This window comes from Charadrius vociferus, unplaced genomic scaffold (assembly GCF_000708025.1).
Source record: "Charadrius vociferus isolate BGI_N301 unplaced genomic scaffold, ASM70802v2 scaffold276, whole genome shotgun sequence".
Taxonomy (NCBI): Eukaryota; Metazoa; Chordata; class Aves; order Charadriiformes; family Charadriidae; genus Charadrius; species Charadrius vociferus.
Window position 1 is genome coordinate 2695544 of NW_009649075.1, and position 21862 is coordinate 2717405.

General features: G+C 41.1%; 1 protein-coding gene across 1 annotated transcript in view; it reads left to right on the plus strand.

The window, feature by feature from the left end:
- The first annotated feature begins 20671 nt into the window (after positions 1-20671).
- Positions 20672-21862, plus strand: part of COL22A1 (collagen, type XXII, alpha 1) — a 219796-nt gene continuing 218605 nt past the window's right edge. Inside the window, exon 1 of the mRNA XM_009888174.1 lies at positions 20672-20762. Within this exon, the coding sequence (XP_009886476.1) occupies positions 20672-20762 (91 nt within the window). The remainder of the gene's footprint in view (positions 20763-21862) is intronic.

Below are 21862 nucleotides of genomic sequence, written 5' to 3' on the forward strand. Positions count from 1 at the left end.
CCTAACAGATGGGTTGACAACCTTTGTTCAAGCCTGACATTTCATAAGCCACCTTGCGCTTGAGTTGTTTCAAACCAATTTCCCCTCTCCTGTTTTGCTGTTTAATTATGGTACCACCTCTAGAGTATTTCTAAGAGTGGTTTTTATGTTTTTCAGAGGCTTTTTGTAATTATACGGGTAAGTACTTTTATGACTGATACCTGAAATTAAAACAGTTTGCAGGTGGGCTTATTTTAGCTTCTTTCTTTGCCATCTCTTGGTTTTGTTACTGAGTGCATTTTCTGTGGGTTTTTTTTCACTCAAGTTATTTGTGCATCTCTGAGTACTTTCTTCTTCTTCTTTTTAATTCACTGTTGTGTCTTTTTTATTGCCTTCTTCAACTTCTTTCTTTCTTTTTTTTTTTTTTTTCTTTTCAGTAGATATCTCTATTGTCATATTTCCTTTCCTTAGTGTCCTTTTCACTTCCCTTAGCAGCTGTTCCCAGACGATGGGCCATGACCCCAGGAAGGCTGTGGCAGTTACTAGTGGGCTATAAAATTACGTTGCTAATTTTAGATGCGGTGATACAGGGAAGTTGGAGAAATGCTGCTTTCCAGGACATTATCTGATTGAGCTGTGTACTAACATAAAGAGAGATCACCTTTCCTTCAACAGTTTCTGAGCTAAGACTAGTAATGGCATGCAGCAAAACAGATAAAGCGTAAAGTACCCTTATGCCTGATTCCACTGGTATTATAAACAAAGCAAAGATATTTATTCTTACTTTAATTTCTCTTCATTTCCATGTCTGTTTTTGCTCCCAGTGAGTATTTCTGAAGGTAAAAACACATTAGCCATGTCCCAGGCAGCCAAGGAAGCCGCAGAGGGAGCTCGCAGGTACACTGAGTTTTGGGGAGTCCGTCCCCCTAGTTGGAGGAATTGCTGAGGGTGGGAAGGTTTGTACGTCTGCAGGATTCATGAGATAGAAAAACAAACCGAAAAAAAAAAAAGCCACCATAAATAAGGACGAACGATTCTGTTAACCAGTGTGTGTCACTTCTTTACCTTAGCTGGATGCCTTTGTCCTTCTCCTCATTGATGACTTGAAGATTCATCCTATTATGGGCTGAATTCCCTTAAATAGTTGTCACACAGCATGGATGGGCATAGCACTGGGGCAGTGGCTGTGCCATTCGTTTTGTGGTATTTAACCTTTCTTGAGTCTGTCTGTTTCAAGCAGAGAAGCCCAGTATGTCTGGAGATAGCTCCTTTCAGCCCAAGATGTCATGATGGGTTATCTCACCTAGTTTTAGATGTGTACTGGAGACTGTCCCGCTCAGCCAGACACCCCTCACTCCCTTTAGAGCTGGTGAAGAAAACCAGGAGGTTTTGCAGGATGATTCATCAGGCCTCTTTGAAATGTATTACTCCTTAGAAGTGTTTGCCTCCCTGTATGGATTATAAAGGGCTGGTAGGTGGTTTACTCAGATATAGACAACTACACCATAAATCTCTGTATTTGGTCAGATTAATCCCTGTAATTCCAATAAGGCCTTAGAACATCACTCAGCAGCATTAACTAGCAGGGCTGCATTCCCCACAGGCAGCCTGGGGGGAGTCCGTGGCTGTTGACCAACACGCAGTGGCACCTCTCTCTCAATAAATTAGCACTGCAGAAAAGTTTTGTATTGATTAAAACTATCAGATCAGTTTAGATGAGCAGGGGAATCTGGAATAGCTGTAGCAGGGTGATGTGACAATTTTATCCCAGGTATCAGATTTAGGATCTTTCGGGAGATATGAAGTGCAGCACTGATGTTATGTAGCTAAGTGCTCCATCATGTATAGATAATATAGGAAGTATTAGGCTGCTAGACTGCATATTATCTTAAAAAAACTCTTCCCTCTCTCCTCCAGGGCTCATGCAGGAGGAGGCATTGCATTGCCTTTGGGGAATACTAGCCTTTGTGATGATTTAGTTGCCCCTAGTAGCGAATTTAAGATAATACTGGCATGAAGACACTTTTTCTCTTGCATTGAAACTAGCCAGCAAAACTAATTGCTGGAACGTGGCGACAATTTTCTGTGAAACAGACACTTAACATGAATGATCGTTTCACTTATTCCTGTTATAAATGGGATAATGCTTACTAATTTTGATTTGTCATTAAAAGGCTCCACAGAGCATGGATTTTTCCATTGTCAGTCCCACGTTGTCTGCAAAAAAACGGCCTTTATCTATGAAGTCTCTCAATTAAACAACAATATTATGAATACTCTTGATCCATGCCTAGGTGGGAGGATCCATGCCATTGTACATACAGCTTTTCTGCCTCATTACCAGCTCTTCTTGTTTAGCTAAATTGTTTGCCTGATCAGATGATAAGTGCTAATCCCTTCTCTGTTCTGTGACATGATGCTGTGTTGGATGGCAGCGAAGCGGGAGCTGATAGGAGAGCTTTTCTCCTGAAATACTCTCCTTAAGAATGGGAAGGGTGAGGAGTCCGTTAATCCCCTTTGAATCCTTTATGGCTGTGTACTTATGGGATTTGTGAAATCCTGTCTATTAGATTGTAAACTCTTTTGGCACAGGGATCATGTCTGGTTAACAGGGCACATTTTCCTTCTGTCCCAGCAGAGGTAACGTGGGAGAGGAGGGCTTTCCTTTTGGTGCAAGGCTTGGACTACTGGAGTGAGTTCAATTCCTGCTCTGTCACAGTAACCTTAGGCAAAACAAACCCTTCAGTGTCCAAGCCCCCTGTGTGAAAAACTGGCAATTTAAAGACCAGGTGGCAGGTGAAGAAAAGCCTAGTTATAACCCTTGTCTCATCCCTTCAGGACCTGTTTTAAATTCAGTTCATAACAGTGACTTGCTGGGAGATGTATCCAGATGGAAGACTTGAGGCATGGTAACATCACGAAGATCAGATGAGGGAGCATTTTATTTTAGGACTTTAAAAGGCTCGCTCAGGATAGATTTGGAGTTGTGCAATCTTGTGTTTTGCTGAAGACGGTCCTTTTCAGCTCATGGTTTATTACAGAAGACAAGCTTCTGGCCTTTCTGGAGAAGTCAAACTGAATCACAAAGGACTTTTATCAATTTCAGCCCCTGGAGTATAAAATCACTTTGATACGTAGCACAAAAATCGAAAAGAATGGGTATTAAAAGCTAAAATTTGCAGAAGAGGGTTGTAACGTATTAGGAACTGGGGAAAATTTTCAAAAGACTGTGCTGTTCTTTTCCAGAAGAAAGGAAAGATCGGGTAGCCATGTCTTATTAAATAAAAAAAAAAATAACCTGACACTTGAAGGAGAATAAACATTTAAATCTTGCTTCAATGATTCAACTGAAATGAAAGTCCCAAGATGCATTTGAAAATACAAGCTGCTTCCTTTGGTGACCACGTATAAAAATAGTGGTGTGCATTGCTCTTTTGGTGCCTGCTTGTATGCTATAGGCTGCGATATCCCAAATCCAACATTTTTAATAAGAAAAGTTGGTGATGAATATAAGTAGATTTTCTGGATGGGTGGGAACTTCGGAATTATTCAGGGATTGCTTTATGTTCAACTCTATATTTAAGGTACAGACATCCCTTTCCATTCCTTCTTTTATTGTATCACCTGAATTCGGGGAAAGGCCTCTGACCTTGTTCACACTGATGCTTTCTTAGACAGTAAAAATAAATTCTTTGGGATATGGTTTAAACGATGTCTGAACAGAATGGGAAATAGAGATAGGAAAAATGATGCAATCCTTCCCTTAGGTTTAATGCTTTCTGGGAATAAATCCATGAAGTCAAAGAAGGGCTCTGTCACCACCAATAGTTATCTGTGATTTAAGGTTTCAACAGTGTGTTTGGTGTTACACAGACTTAAGTGGAAAATGACTCCCAATTTATTGAGGCTTCTACCATGGTGTCTTTATTTAGGGGCAGATTCTGTCGTTCCAATAAAAAATTATGGCGTGCTTTAATCTGCTAAGAGGTATGGTGAGATACCAGTGGGATTGTCTGAACATTGATCTTTTTGCAAGCTGTGTTACTAAATCATCAGAGCTAGCAAAGACTGTAGTCATTTCTGAATCACATAATTCAGGGTGCGGTATTTAAAAAAAATTATAACTGTCTGCATCGGCTTCCACTGATGTGTTGAGTTCAATAGAAACGCTTGAAGTACTAAAAATGCATAACTTTTTAAATGCATAACTTTTAAGATGCTTTCAATAGTTATCAAAATCTGTATGTTTAAAATGATTACTTCAATGTTTTTTAAAATTTATATATGACAAGTTACAAAAAATTAATGCACTCAGACTGCTCTCTGCAGCAAAAGCAGGTGAGCTAGAACATTCCTGGCAATATCCTTTCTAGGCGATTGCATCAGGAAATGCTTGAAATTACAGACTAGAAGCCACTGACCTCTGATTGCCAGGCAGCAATCGGAATTAAATGAGTATCTGCAAATACCGGTGCATTCCCCAGTATATGAACACCGATACTGGGACCAGCACTGTCTGCAGGCGAGAGGGATGTTAAGCAGTGCCTGTCTGTTGTCCTGGGCCAGGCGGGAGGTGAGGGCAGATGTTGCCCAAGCAGTAATCGTGGGAGGCACAGCAGCGGGGATAGCCCTTCATGACCATCCTTCTCTTCTGCATTTGTGGTGGCCGTGAGGCTACTTTGGTCCCTGGGAGGGGTAGAGTAGATCCCAAGTTCTGCCCACATCCTGCCCATCCCTGCCTGTTTACTTGCAGGGCTGTAGCCTGCAAGAAAGGCATTCCTCTGCTGCAGGACAGAGCTCAGAAATAAGGTAGGTCTTAGCGTGGCTGAGAGCCATGTGGTGGGAAAAGTACTTTTCCCTCCTCTCATTCTTTTCCTAAGATGAGAAACAAGATAATATAATCCAGTACTAGATGAAATCTTTGCATTTCCCCTAGAAATGTTCCCTTTGCTGTGAGATTCACACGATGCGATGGCAATGCTCCTATTTATAGCTTGTGGTTGAAGAGAAGTCTCTCATTAAGTAGAAGAGGCATCTTAGAGTAACTGTTGAATGGATTTAAATGCTTTGCTTACATATTTATTTTAAGAGCTTGTCCTGTGCAGTAAGGTGGGTTGGCCTCAGCATCAGGGACTGTGTGGCTTTATTCGTACTTTGCACTTGTCTGATTCCACTGGAGCTTGGTTGTTATGTGGGTTTGTTGGTTTTTTTTTGTCATTGTTGGTTTTGTTTTCAGTTTTTCTTTTTGATTTATACTAATACAGGGAGTTGCAGCTGCACGTTAGGATGAAGGCAGGCTCTGAGATACCAGAGATTTGCTGCTACGAAAAAATAATTGATTCCTGCTATTTGGAATCTGATGAAACTGAAATGTGTTAAGGTTGAATACTTAGCCTGCACTTGCATGATCTTTCCAATAACTCATGTTTCTTTGAAGTCATTTCTTTGTCCTGACTTTCCTGTTCTTGAATTGTTGCCAGTGAAACTGAGTCCTCCTGGTGTAATTCATAGGCAGGAGTCGTAAAGCTGACACTCTTCTACATTGGTATGTGGGGAAGAAATCTTTTTGCCTCTAGGATGTTATTAGGAACAAGATGACAACTTGTGAATATTTTCCAGGTATCATAATGCTTTAATATATTGGAATGTTGAAAAACATTGGTGATAACATCACAGAACTGTGTGACGGAAGAATTAGCATTTCTATTGCACTGAATTGCTGCTGTCTTTGTTCTAGCTTAAGGTGGACATCAAAAGTCTTAACTCTGAAACATGTATTCTATCTTTTGTTTGCTTGTCCTTTAATGTTTTCAACCTTACAGGGTCACCTACAAAGTGTGAAAAAACAGGGAAAACACTGGTCTCATGGCTATTCAGTGGCATTTCTGTGGATATAACTGAATGCTTTAGGAAAATAATGGACTAGCTTTTATAAAAAGCTTCCCAAAGCAAAGCCTTTAGAATAAATTTAGTAATATCCTATGAAGGATGCTTTTATGGGCTTTGTTTGGTTTTTCATGGTGAACTTTTCATAATTATTGAAGTCATGGGCAAGTTAGACAAGCTGCTACATGTGTATAAATGAATCAATACGTCAAACTAATGTAGTGGTGTGGAAAAGCAAGAAAGAGCATTGTCAGTGAGAAGAGACTTGGGGGGTGTGAGAGCGTATATCCTTTGCAATTTGCTCTGACAAACATTTTTCCTCAGACTTCAGAAGGGGAAGGTCTGCATCAAGATTGAAGACCTGCATTATGCTTTCAGTCTTTTCTCTGTTTCGTACAGCTCAGAGGGAAATAAAATTCTGTCCTCTCAAAGGGTAGACCAAATGTGAAGTGCTAGTGTACTTCTCTCTCAGACTTGAGAGTCAAAGTTATTGTTCATGCAGGTAGAATTGTCTAGGTTGGAAGAGACCTTTAAGATCATCGAGTCCAACCATCAGCCTAACACTGCCAAAACCCACCACTAAGTTATGTCCCTAAACATCACATCTACCCATCTTGTAAATACCTCCAGGGATGGTGATTCCACCACTTGCCTGGCCAACCTGTTCCAGGGCTTGATAACCCCTTTGGTGAAGAAATTTTTCCTCATATGCAATCTAAACCTCCCCTGGCACAACTTGAGGCTGTTTCCTGTTGTCCTAACACTTATTACGTGGGAGAAGAGACCGACCCCCATGTGGCTGCAACCTCCTTTCAGGTAGATGTAGAGAGTGATAAGGTATCCCCTCAGCCTCCTTTCCTCCAAGATGGGAGCATCAGAGAGGAGTTAAGCCTGCAGCAGTCTACTGCTCAGGTGGTTGATTCGAATACAGGAAAACAGCAGCACTCTCATCTTGTCTCACAGAATCACTTCAAGGAGGGGGGGGGGAATTTCCTTTCAACAGATAGATGTCAAACATGACTTATTGTACTGTGTGATGCCAATCATATAGAGAATACCGTGCCATGGAAAAGAATAATTTACATAAGGTGAACTATGTATAGTGGCTCTCCAAAGCTTTCATATCGCAAGTAGTGTTGAAAGTTTGTTGCTTTACAGCACTTGCTAGTAAGTAAATGTAGCAAGACCAGAATTCTGATGCAGCAAATATTTCTCCACCTCCAACAATTTAGGGTTCTTAGAGATTATTTCTTTTGTTGTGCCCTTTATAGGGTTTTGGGGCTTACACTAGTTGTTGCTTTAAGTGTAATTCTCCCGGGATGTCTGATTTGCCTGAGAGATGTAAGTGTTTGTGCCGGCATGGCATTTCACTGGAAATGAAAGCCACAGTTCAGCAGTTTAGATTTAAGCCTGCTGAATTTTTGGAGAAAATTCCTTCCCCGAATTTGGGAGTCACCCCAGCAACTCACATGCCATGCATGCCAAGTGGAAGAGGAGGGGTGGAAGCTGAATGGAGAACAGGATTGCATCGGAAAGCCTGAAAGTTAGATACGTAAATAATGGCTGAAAAAATATACTTCCTTAAGTAGCTATAAAAAATGTCTTCTAGTAAAAATACACTGAATGCAGTTGCTATAGCTACCAGCCAGCTTTTGTGGAGAACTTCTTGGGGCACTTACTGTTTAACTGTACACAAATGCATAAGTTTTCTTAGTCTGAGGATTCAGCATCACCTTGTGCTTGGATTCTCTCCTAAAGCATTTAAGCTGCCACTGGTAATCAGTGGCAGTGCCTAGAGTTTCTGGAAAGAGTTGAAAAAGGCGAGGGCCTATGCTGATCTTGAGAATTCTTTTGGTTTTTTTGGAACTTATTTTTTTTAGTGGAACATTGCTAATGTAGCTTAACTAGTGTTTTCTTTAATTTCTTATTTATTTGTCTGCTTGGGGTTCTTTTTAGGCTAAAGAATAGCTAATAGCACTGTGGGATTTCATGTTTATGTTAGTAGGGAAAAAATTCAAATCTTTTAATTATTAACCACCAGCCTAGCAACTCGTTCTGGGCCCTAGAAGCCACGGAAAGGTTTCAGATTAAAACATGACACTGCAAACAGAAGATGAATGCATTCATTCTAGAGATCAAGTACATCAGGCGATGGCAACTGAGCACTTGAACAACTTTCTAGTTCTGGTGCGGGAATATTCTGTCTCATAAATCAAAACTGATGGATCTCTAGAGCAGGAAAAGTACTGCAACTTTTGTACAAGATATGGATGAGATATTGGCATTAGTAAGAATAATTTTGGATTTATGTTGGCCAGCAGGTCAGACTGCACATAATCGTCCCTTTTATTTGTAATAATCTATAAATAAGTGTTGTTCCCTGAATACATCAACATGAATATGAAAAACTTTCATACATTACATAAGATCTTATATGTATCCATAGAAAATAACAGTTTTTATCTGTTAAAGAATAAAGAATTAGGCTGTCAGTCTTGCTGACAGACAAAATAGCAAAACAAGCACAATCCCATCATCTTTTTTTTTTTTTTTTAATTATCAACAGATAGATTAAAACAGTTACTCTTCAGACAACAACTGTTTGTGAACTATTTGCTTGTCTGTATACTGGGGAAATTCATGTGTGTCTCTGCCTGTCATGGTGGTATATTAGTACTTTGGCGTTTTCCTTGGCACCAAATGGAAAGCAAAGCAGAGTACCTGCTTGCTGCTCAGTGGGGCAGGAAATCTAGTGATAAAAAAAGGTGTAGAAAAGGCCAAGGTACACAGTGCCTCTTTGTAACCTTTATTTTACTGGTGAAGACGGTCTCCAGGCCTCCAGGTTCCTGAACCTACTTGTAGAGTCAGTGAGAGCAATGCATTACCCACTGGCATTTAGACAGCTGAACATCAGGGCTGACTTCATCCAATGCAGTTTATGGATACAGAAAACTCAGACTGAAGTTCAGCACTTTAGGCGATCCAGGATTCTGTGAATGCCCCATAGTTTTAGTTCCTATATCCATTATAATATACCCAGAAACTGGACTAAAACTTGCACAAGATCTTCTTAAGCTCTCTTTGTGTAAACTACTGTAAAAGTTCACAACGACATTGCTTTTCCTAGCTTCATTTTGGTCCTTGAATTTAATTGTTCAGGGAGGGATATCTGTCTAGAAATCTAGATGTGCTTCTTCTGCTCTCCGTTAGACAAAGGCTTTATACTCAAGTCTTTTCACCCGCTGCCTCTGAACTTGATAAAGTTTCTTATTATTCCCATTACTATCTGTTAGCCGCTGCTGCTTTTGGCTGACTTTCTTATGTCGCCTTGACCAGATAGACAACTGCTGAAATATCAGTATCTGTTGAAATATCAATATCTATATCGTAGGTGTTTGTCTAGGCTCCTTTAATTGCATCTGGGGAAAATAAGCACTTCTTGTGAGTAGTTCATTTATTTTACTCATCCTCCTTAGAAAGAGATAAAATCAATCTGGTTATGGATTTTTTTTTCCTTTTTTTTTTTGTTTTCTCTGTGAACTGGAAAGGAGACCTATCCTGAGGAGCTCAAGTATAAAACCACACACAATGTTAGTTATACACCTACAATCTAAACTTAAATGTGATAAATCGCAACCAAAGCTCCTCAGTGTCTTAGGAAAGAGCCTTGTGTGAGACGGTATCTTAAATTAATCTTTAAAGTTCAGAAAGGCACAGCTGTAATTTGATTTCAGTTCCAGCACTGCTGCCTAAATGGGTCTCTTTTCCATTTCTACAATTTTTCCATGTCCTTTCTCCTCCACCAAAGTTTCCTATTTTGCATTTGCTATTATTTTCCTGGTAACTACTGCATGTCCTGCCGTCTGATCCATTTTCAGTTGTCTTTGTTTTCAAGGAAATATTTCTTTCCTGATGTCATCACATATCCCTTGGCTATCTACCTGAACAGAGAACATGGATACAGATATAGTATCATAAAGGACCTATACCTAAAGATCAATATACTGTTCCTGAGATAACAATTCAGTCTGCAAGGTTGTCACCAGTTTTTGAAGTAATGGGGACTTTTAAAATTTTCAATTCCTTATCCATTTGAAAATATCCTCCCTCCAACTATCAAATAAAATATGTGATATCTACTATCACCCAATAGCTATCTCTTCTTTTAAGGTACAAATTCAGGATATTACATATGAAGAGGTAAGGAAAGGGAATCAAGTAAGTTTTTAAGTTTCAGATTCTTTTGAGACAGCTTGGTATGACACTTCTTCGTACAGTTAATTACAAAAATTTGAGATACAAAAAAATGAGAATGTTAGGAAGACCTGAGTTTGATGTTGTTCCATGTTTCATCCATGTGATTCCTTATACTTCTTTATTTATTTATTTCTTGCCTGTCTCCCTTCTGCTTTTTCTTTCCTGCAACAGAGTGACGGCTGCTCTTTCTGCGACTTGTGGGAAGAATTAACAGGAAGGAAGCAGAGTGGAGGGGATGGGACAGGGGAGGGGATGCGAGCTGAGGTGGTTCAAACCCCTTCCAGCCAAGGTCAGGATTATTGACCTGACACTGTCCCACCCCTTGCCTTAAGCACAGACAGGTAGACCCAGCTGTTGTGCAGCGGTAGCTAGTAGAGGCATTCCTTATCACCTACCAAGTGACAGGCCTCCTGTGGCTGTCAGTTGCCTGGCGTGAGAGCTTTGCATGGGCTGTAGAGCACAACTCTTGGGTTCCTATCATTTCAATGTGAATAACAGTGGTGATGAGAGCCCTTCCTGGTAGAAGATAGGGGTAGTTTTCCTGCTTTCTCTGGCTACATTTTTTTTTTTCCTGTTTAATCTTTCAGACCATTAGCTGCTGTACTACTTTTAAGTGTTTTCTTCATCAGCCTCCTGTCTTCTGTCTTAGTCACAGCCCTGCCAGCAGTGATGCCAAGGAAAGTGACAAGGCAGAACTTTGCTGCAGGTGTCCCACTGCCAGGATCATGGCAAGATCACAGAAGGATTCTCAGGCAGTGATTACCTGTGTGTTTCGTTCAGAAATTCAGAGGAGTAAAGTGTGTTTTATCTCAGTCTTAGACTTAGGATCTCTGTGACACTGGATAAACTCTGCTTCTGCTTGACTCCTCTGTGTTCCCCTAACTTGCTAGTTTCATGATGATGGTGGCCATGGTGCTGGGCAGAGATGGCTGAGGCATCATGCTATCCAACTTGTCTTCACTCAAAGCTGGTGCTGCATTAAAGCTGTGCTTCTTATTTCTCTTATTTCAAAGGAATTTATGTTGATGGTGAAGACATCCACCATGCAGACCTCTATGGTCAGAGATGAGTCCTTCTCTCTCCTCTTAGACCCAGCTCCTTTCATGGGAGAGAGAAGCATTTGAGGTTAGAGCCAAAAAAGACTTGAAGCACCTGCTTCCAAGATTTTCACTCTCAAATCCTCCATACATCCCCCCCACTCTGCAGACAGCTAAACTAGTTAAGGTGTCTAACCTTAGAGTGCTGTTGTTGGGTCTTCCCAGGATTGCCTCTGCCTTAAACAATTTGAGTTATGCAATTATAAGAAATAAAAGCAGCAACCCTATGTGGGTTCCAGTCCCACTTTTTGTTTCAGGTCAGTTCCCACAATGCTTGGCTGCCATGCTGCAACATCAACTAACCATAAATGTGAATTGCTTTCTACCCTGGGGCCCTGCTGCAAGAAGGGGACAAAGAATGGTGTTTGTCTAGAATACCTGGTGCGAAAAGGTTGCTTGCAAGCTCCCTATATCCATTCAACTGTCCTTTTTCTTTCTTCTGTTTTAAAAGAGAAGTGGCAAGGCTTGTTCTCAGTAGACATAAGCATGGAGATGCTCAGCTTGGGTGGATTTCAGGCAGTGGATACCACACAGGGGACAAAGCCTTTTGCAAGTGCTGGGCAAAGAGGGAAAGGGGCAAGGCTGAGGATGTAACCCTGCTGTCTGCATCTCCCCAGGTAACAACATGTATCAGTTGTTTTCATGGCCTTTCTTCACAGACCTTTCACTTTTGCTGGTGTGTTGATGTCCACAGTAGAGTTCTGTGTTTCGTTACAAAGGCCAGGACCCATGGACATTAGACCATGGAAAGGCTTTGCAATACTAAGACTCTTAATCAAATGTAGTTGTTGTTTCTGGACAAGATTTCATGACATTAGAAGGCCATCAACTTGTTGGAACATGGGGAGGAGAAATTCACCCACATAGTGCAAGTAGAAGGCATTGATGTTCCTGCATCTGAGAAATTTTCTGTCATCTGGACAGTTCAGCAGAAGTGTTGGGGAAGTGGCGAGTGAGTGCGTGTTACATTTCGAATTAGCATAGCCCTATCAATAACCCTGAGAGTGACAGACAACTGGTATATGAGCTCATTTCTGGAGCTTGTAGGGATTCTGGTAATCCTTATCCAGGCCATTATCAAAAGGCATAGGGCAAGGAATCCGAAGCAATTCCTCCTTGCGTTGGCCCCAGTATGAGTTCTGGGAAATGCATTCACCAGGCTCCTCATTGTTAGAAAGTATGTTGCCTATTTTTCAAACAGATTTAGGCTGTTACCCCATCCTGATTCCTCGCTCCAGCTCTGCTAGCTGACTATATAAAGCCACGACATATGGGTCTTTTTACTGACATAATCCTCTACTGTACTAAAAAAGAAAATATTAGGTTTCATTCCAAGTGCTGGAAGAACTTCCATGAGGATATAAAAAGCAGGAAATGGGCCCTGTACGAGCAGAGTGCTCTCATATTGAATAGCCTCGAGGGGATCAATGTTAAAGGCTTCTTCCTAAAAGTTAATGTGGGCTGGAACAGCTCTGCCTCCGCTTGAGAGGAAATGGGATTTGTGGGACTTTCTCCATACAGGTTATAGGGCTTAGGCCAAAGGACTGGTGTGCTGTGACCCTGTAATAAATCAACACGCTCCTCACATACAGCAGTGAGGACAGTCTGAGCATACAGTACGGGCAGCAAATCTCAGGATTTTCCACTCCACAGCAAAGTATTTCTGCAGTTTGAACTGCTTGCTTCTACCGCCAACATCATTTTTATCTTTGTCTTGCTTACATCACTCCTTGTTAATCTGGACATCCTGCAGCCAGCAGTGGCTGTTAATTTAAAAGTATGAATTGGGCTTCTTTTTCCACTAAGGCGAGTGAATAATGTTATCCATTATCCTAAATAACCAGTGTGCCTTATCATATACGGGTGGTGGAGTTTCCAGTTCTAGGACACATATATGCTGCAAACCCTGCTTCAGTGACAACATGAGAGATATTTCAGAGCTGTATTAGGTTTAAAAAAAGTAGGCAAGAGAGTATGGACAATTTTTTCTAACAACCAGGGTGTGATATAGTCATTATTGGGATGGGTGAGATGTACAGCTGCTATTGAATCATGTAATTTGGAGTGTGTGTTTCCCCCTAGCAAGTCCGTCACCATTCATAAATGATTATGTATCTAACCATTTCATTGTATTAATATCTGCAGGATTCAAATACATCTGTGCCCCAGTGGATGTGCCACTGTGGAGGCATAATATGTACAAACGTGCTGTGTAAATGACTTGCAATATGTGTGACTCAAATTATATATTTGGGGATATTTTGGGGGTGGGAGAGGATAGCTCCCAAATAAAATTATGAGTCTTCTGTTCTGTTCCTGGTTCCCTGGACCATGCTAAAGAGGTTCAGGCTAGTGTTCTCCAAAGGAAAGTAAGTAAAAATTAAGGGAAAAAAATGATTCAAACAAAAAGCAGCACTGGGACGTTACTTTACTCTAAAGAAAAAGGCATCTAGAAGTATCAAACCCATGCTTCACTTTCAAGTTCAAGGTATTCTTCTTGGTGTTACCAACTAGTAACTAAACCTGGGGAAAGCAATTGTCAGTATGAGTGTTACAGATGCTGGTGCGTGGTTCTTGGGCAAACCCTGCTTTCCAGGTATTGTTTTCCCAAATCAGATAGGCAAAAGTTCCCCTTATTGGGTGTCCTGATCCCTGGGACCCCACAAACACTCTGAGACACTTTCTGCAAGTCTTCTCCTTGATAATTGTTTCAGTGAGGTTAACTCAACTCAGATGCTTGTGGAATAGTGTTTTATACAGAGTCAGCGTTTGAGATTTACAATTTCTTTAGAAATTCAAACTCCTTATTTGCTGAAGTGAGACAGGGTTGCCACGTGGCTGGTTAATAAACACCTGTGTTCATATGGTACAGTATGGATTTTCCTTACAGACTCGTTGATGATGCCAAAGGCAAAAAACCGCTGGGCATAACTTTCTCAAAAAAACCACTTTCTGTGTTTTTTTCTGCAGTAGCAAGGGATGTAGCTTGTTTCTAGCTCCTGGTAAGTTATGTTGGGAGACAGAGAGACAGTTGCACCCTGTGGCATGCCCTTAAGACTTGCTTTAGCTATTTGGCCAGATCTACAAGGACTGGAGCATCACTTTGTAGCATCTGTTCTCCCGGGCACAGCAGCTGGGGCACTGCAAAACGGAGTGCACCTATGTGTTGTCCCATCAAGGAGCTGGGATGTAGACACGGCAGACAACTGGTCCCACCATGTGAGTGCAACCTATTTGTAGGAGAGGTAGCAAAAGTAATTTGGGAACGTGGATTTGATAGTACCCTAACCATAGACTAGGATTTGGGAGATTCTGTCATAGAGATATTTTACCACAGGTTAGTTTGGGGTTTTCTTAGCCAATCAGTAGAAAGATTTATAAACTCGACATGCAAGACTACAATTTAAATCTGGAGTTAATTCCTCTGGACAAATCACTGAAAAGTTATACTCAGGGGTATTGCATCAATGTTTTAGCCTGCAGACACTGCGTGGCTGCAACAGGCAAAAATACATTGCAAAATCCTAGTCTAGCACTTAGGGTATTTTAGAATTGCATCAATTTGGCAGGCAACCAGTAAGAGCTTGTTTTAAAGCATCTGTGGTAGATGTATTTACAAATGGAGTCAATTTGAGGTATTTATGATCCAAGCATAGGTTGAGGAGTCAGGAGTGCCTGAATTCTAATTCCGACCTTCTCTCAGGTTTCCTTGTGCGTGCACATGCAACACCACAGAGGTGAAAAGAACGTTTCTAAGGCTGCAAATTGGAGCGCACAGAAATTAGGAAATGCCCATGCTGAGTTAATCCAGTCCCCCTCGAAGTATGCTTTATGGCCCTCTGAGACTCTTGGTTATGCTCCTCTGTATGGTATTTTTCCCCATTTGATTCCTGTCTCGTTCGGTCCCCTGTACAAATACCTGTCACTTAGGAAACAGCTATTTATTATTTTTCCCCTCATAATTGTTCTGTATGGACTTTCTTTCTTGCACAATCAAACTTATTCCCAATTGCAGCAACATTAATCATTCATGGGCCCTGGTGGTTCCAGCACCAGGTACTTCAGGGCAATAATAGAGTTCAGCTAAGGCAAACAAACTGATGGCTTTGAATGGTCTGCTGATCTTTCCCATCACCCTATTTCACCTCCTATAAAGCTGACAGATCGCTTTGGCTAGCATTCATGCTAATCATCTCTCTGTGTCTGGTCGGTTTTTTTAGGGATTGGGGTGGAAGTTACTCTTGAGATGTGATATTGCATGAGAAGAGAAGAAATGTCTCAGGTCCTGCAGCCTCGCCAGCACTTAGAGCAGACATTGGAGAGCTGTTCACTAGCAGGGTGCATGAATGTCCCCATCCAACACACTGTGGAGCTGCTGACAGTCTCTTCCTTGATTTTAGCAGACCTTGCATCAGTTGTAGTAGAACAAAGTACCTCAGGAACAACTCTGGTGTTAGGAGAGAATTTTCTGTTCTATTATTCACATGGGTTTTGAAATAATGCCTGCTGAAATCAATGGCTCTCTTTTCATTAACTGCAGTTGGCTTTGAATCAGACCTGGGAAGATGCATATCTTCCAGAAATGCCATTGGATGATTTCTTTGAAAAACATCAAACAGAATATACTGCTCCATGGGTTCATCGGGGGGAAGAAAGTCCCATCTCTCTTTTATATGGTTGGCTTCCTGCTCATATCAGCAATAATTTAGATAATTAAATTGCTTAGTTCAGTAGTTGGAAGAGACACGATCAACAAGATGACTCTACTAAGATGTCAGATGTATTAGTGTTCTGGGTTTTTTTTTGTTTTTCTTTTTTTTTTGGTGTGTGTGAAAAGCTTTATAATTGGACAGTGTCTTTTTCACGCCAGGCTAACCTCTTCTTCAGAGGAGCATACCAAAGACATTTAAAATCACATTATGAATGCCAGCATAGTTAGAACATTTATATAGTGTTCAGTGATGTTCAGTGGCAGCAGACGAATGGATGAAATTAAGCACAATAATAGTATTAGCCCCCCTTGAATTTAACAGTAAGATGAACAGTTCAGTGGTATAATTTAGTAAAATGTAAGTAAAAGCTTAGATATGTTAATGAGCAGACCAAAGTCCATAACTGGACATCCTTTTTACATTCAGCCTTGAATCACTGATCTTTGTACTGTCCCTGTAGCATCTTTGAAATTTTGCTCATACGAGGTAGAAGCAGTTTTATTAAATCACGCTCCTGAAATGCTCATCTTACTGTTGACTCCAGTTTTGTTTTGTTTTGTTTTATTAATATTTGTGACTGAATCACTACTCTGAAGGATGAAAGAGATTGCAGAAAGTGTTCCAGTTCTTTGCATCTCTAACTGACGTGGTTTTTGCTGTTGCTGACATCTCTCAAAACAGGACAGAAGAGCAGTCTCTGGAGAGGCTGAGATAGGGAATATCCAGTGCTTGTATTTAAATTGCTTGCCCTAGAAATGCTGCGAAGTTTTCTTCTCTGTCATATTCTTTGCGTCTGACCCTTCCTTTCTTTTTATTTTTTCAAGATGCCATTTCTAAACAAACAATTTTGTTTCTATTCTTTCATACAAGTTTTTCCTCCTTGTCCCCTGAAATACAATGATGGGACAGCATTGTCTGAGAAGCGAGGATAGAACAAAGTCATTATATGTCCCTTTAGGGCTGGGCCCTAGCAGGACAAAGACAGAGAGAGAAGGATAGAAAACACCATCATCTTATTTGCAAAGGATAGGGGATTCATTTTCTACATAAACTGATGTCAGGATATTCTTTGACTGTGGTTCAATTGGGAATAAACCCAATGATAAAATGCAGTCATACTATGCGGTTCTGTTCTGGATATATACGAGATTCTTTGGAAAGCAGAGCCCTAGCTCTGTTCCCAGCCTCAAGGGATAAAGCTCGAGAAGACAAAGCAGCATCCCTTAAAATGCAGGAGCGCAAGGGAAGCCCAACAGTGAGCAAAATAGTGAAACACATTTGAGATGAGAAGACCGAGTTCTCCTTCAACTCTTTTTTTTTTTAATGCTGATCTTTATGAGCGTGCGTTTCCCAAAGAGTGTTTACTTATTGCTCAAAAGCAGAGAGGCCTTACCATGGATGCTCACTGACCTAAAACTCTATACCAACCCGTGTGCAAAAGCCATACCGAAGCTGAAGGTTACATCGAGCTTGTGTCTATCTTCTGCATATTGTTTGTTCAGCTGTGAGGCGGTATGAATAGCTTAGTACTAAGCCTGTATTTTAAGTGTAGAGAGCTCACTTTAACATTTACCCACACGCTTCTCTGTCTGGATGCCATTCCCACATCATGTTTGCATGTAGCCAGAATTATTCACCTCTTTTTTTCCCATTAAACTATTAAAAACAGGGCCTCAGACACACAGTCCGCAGTTTGGTAATAAACTCAGATGTGATAGGATTTGTCAGTTCTTTTTGCAATATCACTTCATACGTCTAAATGTGTCACAAGGGAATCCCTAAGTGATGTTTGTAGGACAAAAAGGAAAAAGGAGGTATTTTTAAAGGATGTACATTGACTTAGGCCACTTTGAGGAAAATTATTCCCACGTGATAGGCTGAACTAAAAATAATAGTAATAAAAAAAATCCACTTTGGCCTTTTGGAAATAGGGTCAACTAAACAGGATTTCTTATTCTTGGATCATTCTGAAGCCTAAACTGTCCCACTTTTGGCTCCATTTCGACCCTTTCTCCTGGAGGGGGAAGTAAATGTTGGTCCACTGCTGTAATCTCAAACTGCGCTCAGTCTCACGGTAACTGACTGAGGTGTGAAAGAAACCAGTGTGGAAAATCCATCACTAAACGCACTTTATCTCCAACCTTTTTTCTAATACCCCTGAAGACTTCCTTGCCATGATATGAGTCCTGTTGATGTGAATGGGGTAATTTTCTCTCACTGATGCATCCATACATAAAGTGGTTGCAAGTTAAGAGACTTGGTTCAACTCTTCATGCTATAAAAATGGATAAAATTATGTCTTTTGGCCTGGATGCAAGAATAATATTGAACCACAAATGTGTATTAAAGCCACCACAGGTTATGATTATAGATTTTAAGCAGATGTTATGATTTGATTTGGGTTTTTTTCCCCACTATTTTTAGCCTAAATGACTGTTCTGAGGCACCTTTCGGCGTTTATAACCCAGCAATGAGCTCTTGAAGTGTTTTGGCAAAGAGTGGAGAGAAATGACACCTTAGAGATGCAGTTCTCAGACCTGGTCATGTAGGTAGTCCTTCTGTTGGGGCATAAGTCACGCGTGTACCAAGTGAGCCAGGTCCACCAAGCTCCCCATCACGCCGCATCCACTGTCTGTCGAGCCAGCGTCAGTGACTGACACCAGCTGGTGCTCTGCTCCTTTTATCCTGGCCTCATGTGGGTTAGCAGCTGGCAAAGTCTGTTTTTAATAAGGTATTTATAAAACTTCACAGCCGTGCAAGCCCAGACACAGAGAGAGGACGTTTTGAGCTCTCAGCACTGGAAGTGCAGCACACCGCAGGGTAGATCTGGTTTCCCATCTCTTGCTGCCACCACTGACCTGCTCTCCCATCACCAGTGCCAGAAAACGCTGTTTCCTAAAAAATACATGGGAGGAAAAAACCTTGGGCTGAAGGCTCCCATAGCTATTTTAAGTAATGCTTGTCCTGATCCCTCTGCAGACGGCTGCCTGATTGGTATTTCAGTAACGTACTTATTTAAAAGGAAATTCTAACTAGTGTAGGGCACAGTGATATTTTCATGCCCTTTTTACCCTCCAGCCTTTTCCAGCTTGCTCAAACCTGAGTACTTCACTGTCTGGTAGGGACACCATCTGGCTGAGGTGTAAACTACTACTTGTGCCCTTTGGATTTAGGGAAGGTACTTGCATAAGCATGATGTTTTTTGTTTTTGTTTTTTTTATTTGTTTGTTTGTTTTGTTTGTTTGTTTTTTTCTTTCTTTTTTAATTCTTTCTTGCATTTATGTTCCACTGCTGGCAGATACTTCTGAATTTCATTTGCAGGGTTTACTATATGTATTGCTTTTCTCTTTATCTGCATACGATATGGACTTTTGAAAATATAGGAGCCTGTATTTTGTTCTGGGAATAAGGGTTTGCATCTTGACAACCATGTAAGATTTTCCCCTTTTTTATTTCCTGAACCAGCATGACATGCACTTTATTTCTGAGATACACGGTAGAGATAGGCCCAACATTTGACAGATCAAGACTGGGTTTGAACAAATGCTGACATCACTGTTCTTTTTGTCTGGGATCCTCACTGAATCCTATTGCTTTGAAAAGAAATATCTTACAATGCATAATCGACCCTGCAGCAACAATCTACAACATACAGTGTCCCCTTCATGCCTCTTTTACCCAGCTGCCAACAGCGAGAAGCTGATGTACAAGTTAAAAGACAGAGGAAGCAGAAATTCCCTAAGAAAATGGACAGAGATTCATTTTCTGTGTATTAAAGAGGAAAGGGTGGTTTCAGGACGTGGGAGAAAGTTTTCCAAAATGATCTCTTAAGCAGTAAAGAGCTACTGAGTGAAATCTCTTTCCCCTTGTGTGTGTGTACATAGTATTTAGAACTGCAATGATTTTATGGTATGTCTAATAAAAAATAACAAAACAACAGCAATAAGTAAATAATTTTATTTTTTTTAAAATGAGTTGATCTAGTGTTAGAATACACAGCTAAACTTTTAACAGCCCAGCCACTTTGCCTGGCGTGTTACAATACCGGCTGACTTCAGTGGCTTCAGTCAAGGCAAACTCAAACCAGTGACCTTAAATTGAAGATAATCCACCTGATCTTTTGCACTCCTTTTAACTAAATAGTTGAAAGCTGTGTTTTGAAGCTGCTGAGTTTACTCCTATAGAGTAGGACCAGTATCAGCAAATATGTATATGAAAGCAGCCAGGTATTTTTAGCATTTGTCATTTCTGAGACTCCGGAACTGAAAACAGCGATGGGTGAAGTCACAACCGGTTGTGTGTGATTTGCAGTGGTTTGTATCTCAGCTCAGCATTTGTGTATCTCCTAATGATGAATGCGTGGGAGGGCCAGGTCAGGAATGGTTTCCACTCCAGTGCATTGATTGTGTCGTTGGCAGTGGGCTCAATTAAAGTATAATAATCTGGTAATCTCTGTCCCTTTTCCATTCAGGCTGCTGCACACTGAATAGAGACAGTGAAAGGCTATAGCTTTTGAAAAGTAGGTGAACTCCTGCCTCTTTGTCTGAGCGGTTTGTGTCTAGTCAAACAAAATGACAGGCAGAAGAGGCAGCTCCCCAAAACGTTGCTCCCATGACTTGCATCATTACTTCTGTTTGGGTTTCTATGAGATAACACTTGCTTTTTATTTTAGGCTACAGATTGGATTTCTAGCAAGCTTCTCACCACGGCAAAAAGGCAAACTGATGTGAGAAAGGAGATATGTCCGTTACGGGAAGAATCCGCGTGCCCCAGCTCCTGGTTCTTCTCACGTTCGTGTTCAGCGGGGAGAGAACTGAGGCACAAAGAGCAGGTACGCACCGTTCAGTTTACTGCCTCCTGCTGAGCAGCTGCTGGGGCTTTTACGTGGCTGAGAAGCTGTCATTGCCAGGAGGAAAACGATATAAAACCCAAGCAAGAAAAGACATAAAACAGTCCTTAAGGAAGGAGATAGCTCACGGATCAAGTTATGATTTATCTAGGGTCTCTAATTCTGCTGCGGGCTTACAAAGGTTAGCTCAGCTACCTGGAGAAGGGGAGCAGCATGCAGTTTACCCTGGATATGCTTCATCTGCCTGGCCCTGGTATGGACGTTGCTTCTTCCACTGCCTTCAGTGGGTTTCAGACTTCCTCTGGTGAATCTTCTGTCTGGCTGGAACTGTCTGAGTGAGTGAAACAGGGCCAGGGCACTGTTCATACCCTCTCTTGGTTCACACTGTCTAGTTGCCAGCATGGTCCCTGGTGTAGCTTTTGGCCTGTGCCGGTGAGCACTCTCTCCCAAAAGCCTCTGAATGCTTTAAAGGATGGCACAGCTGAGCGACTGTTCCTACAGTCACTCTTGACAAGGACACGTTGTTTTGGGGCGCGGGGGAAGAGTTATCTGACTGTGAATGATGCTGTACCACATGGACAGAAAATGGTTGTAGACCCATGCAGTTTATTGGTACAAAAGCCCAAAGGTACTGTGAGATGGAGGCTTTCTGTCTCTTTTTCTAGGAAAGATGCTATTCTGTAGCCTTGGGTAATTTATAAGAAACAAAATGATTTTTTAGACCTTCTCTCAGTCTAAGGAATAGCTGTTTTACAGTTTTGTTATGTGATCTATATAAAGCTTTTTGGGTGAAGTTTAACAGGATCAGTCACAGGAAGGATATGGAGGTGCCATTTGTATGTTCATTCTGTGATTACTTTAAATAATTTTGGGCTTATGGCTTGTTTGTGAACTACTTTTAATGGCAATATTGCAAAATGGTTGACTCACTGCCTGAGTGGATGAATACAACTCCTGGAATTATCCTTCCAGAGAGTACTCCTGTAATTACAAAACTGAAAGTTCACTTTCTATGAATTATCTCCCATATTCCCTTAACATGAACTGCTACTGCCAGTAAACAATATTATTATAGCATTCTT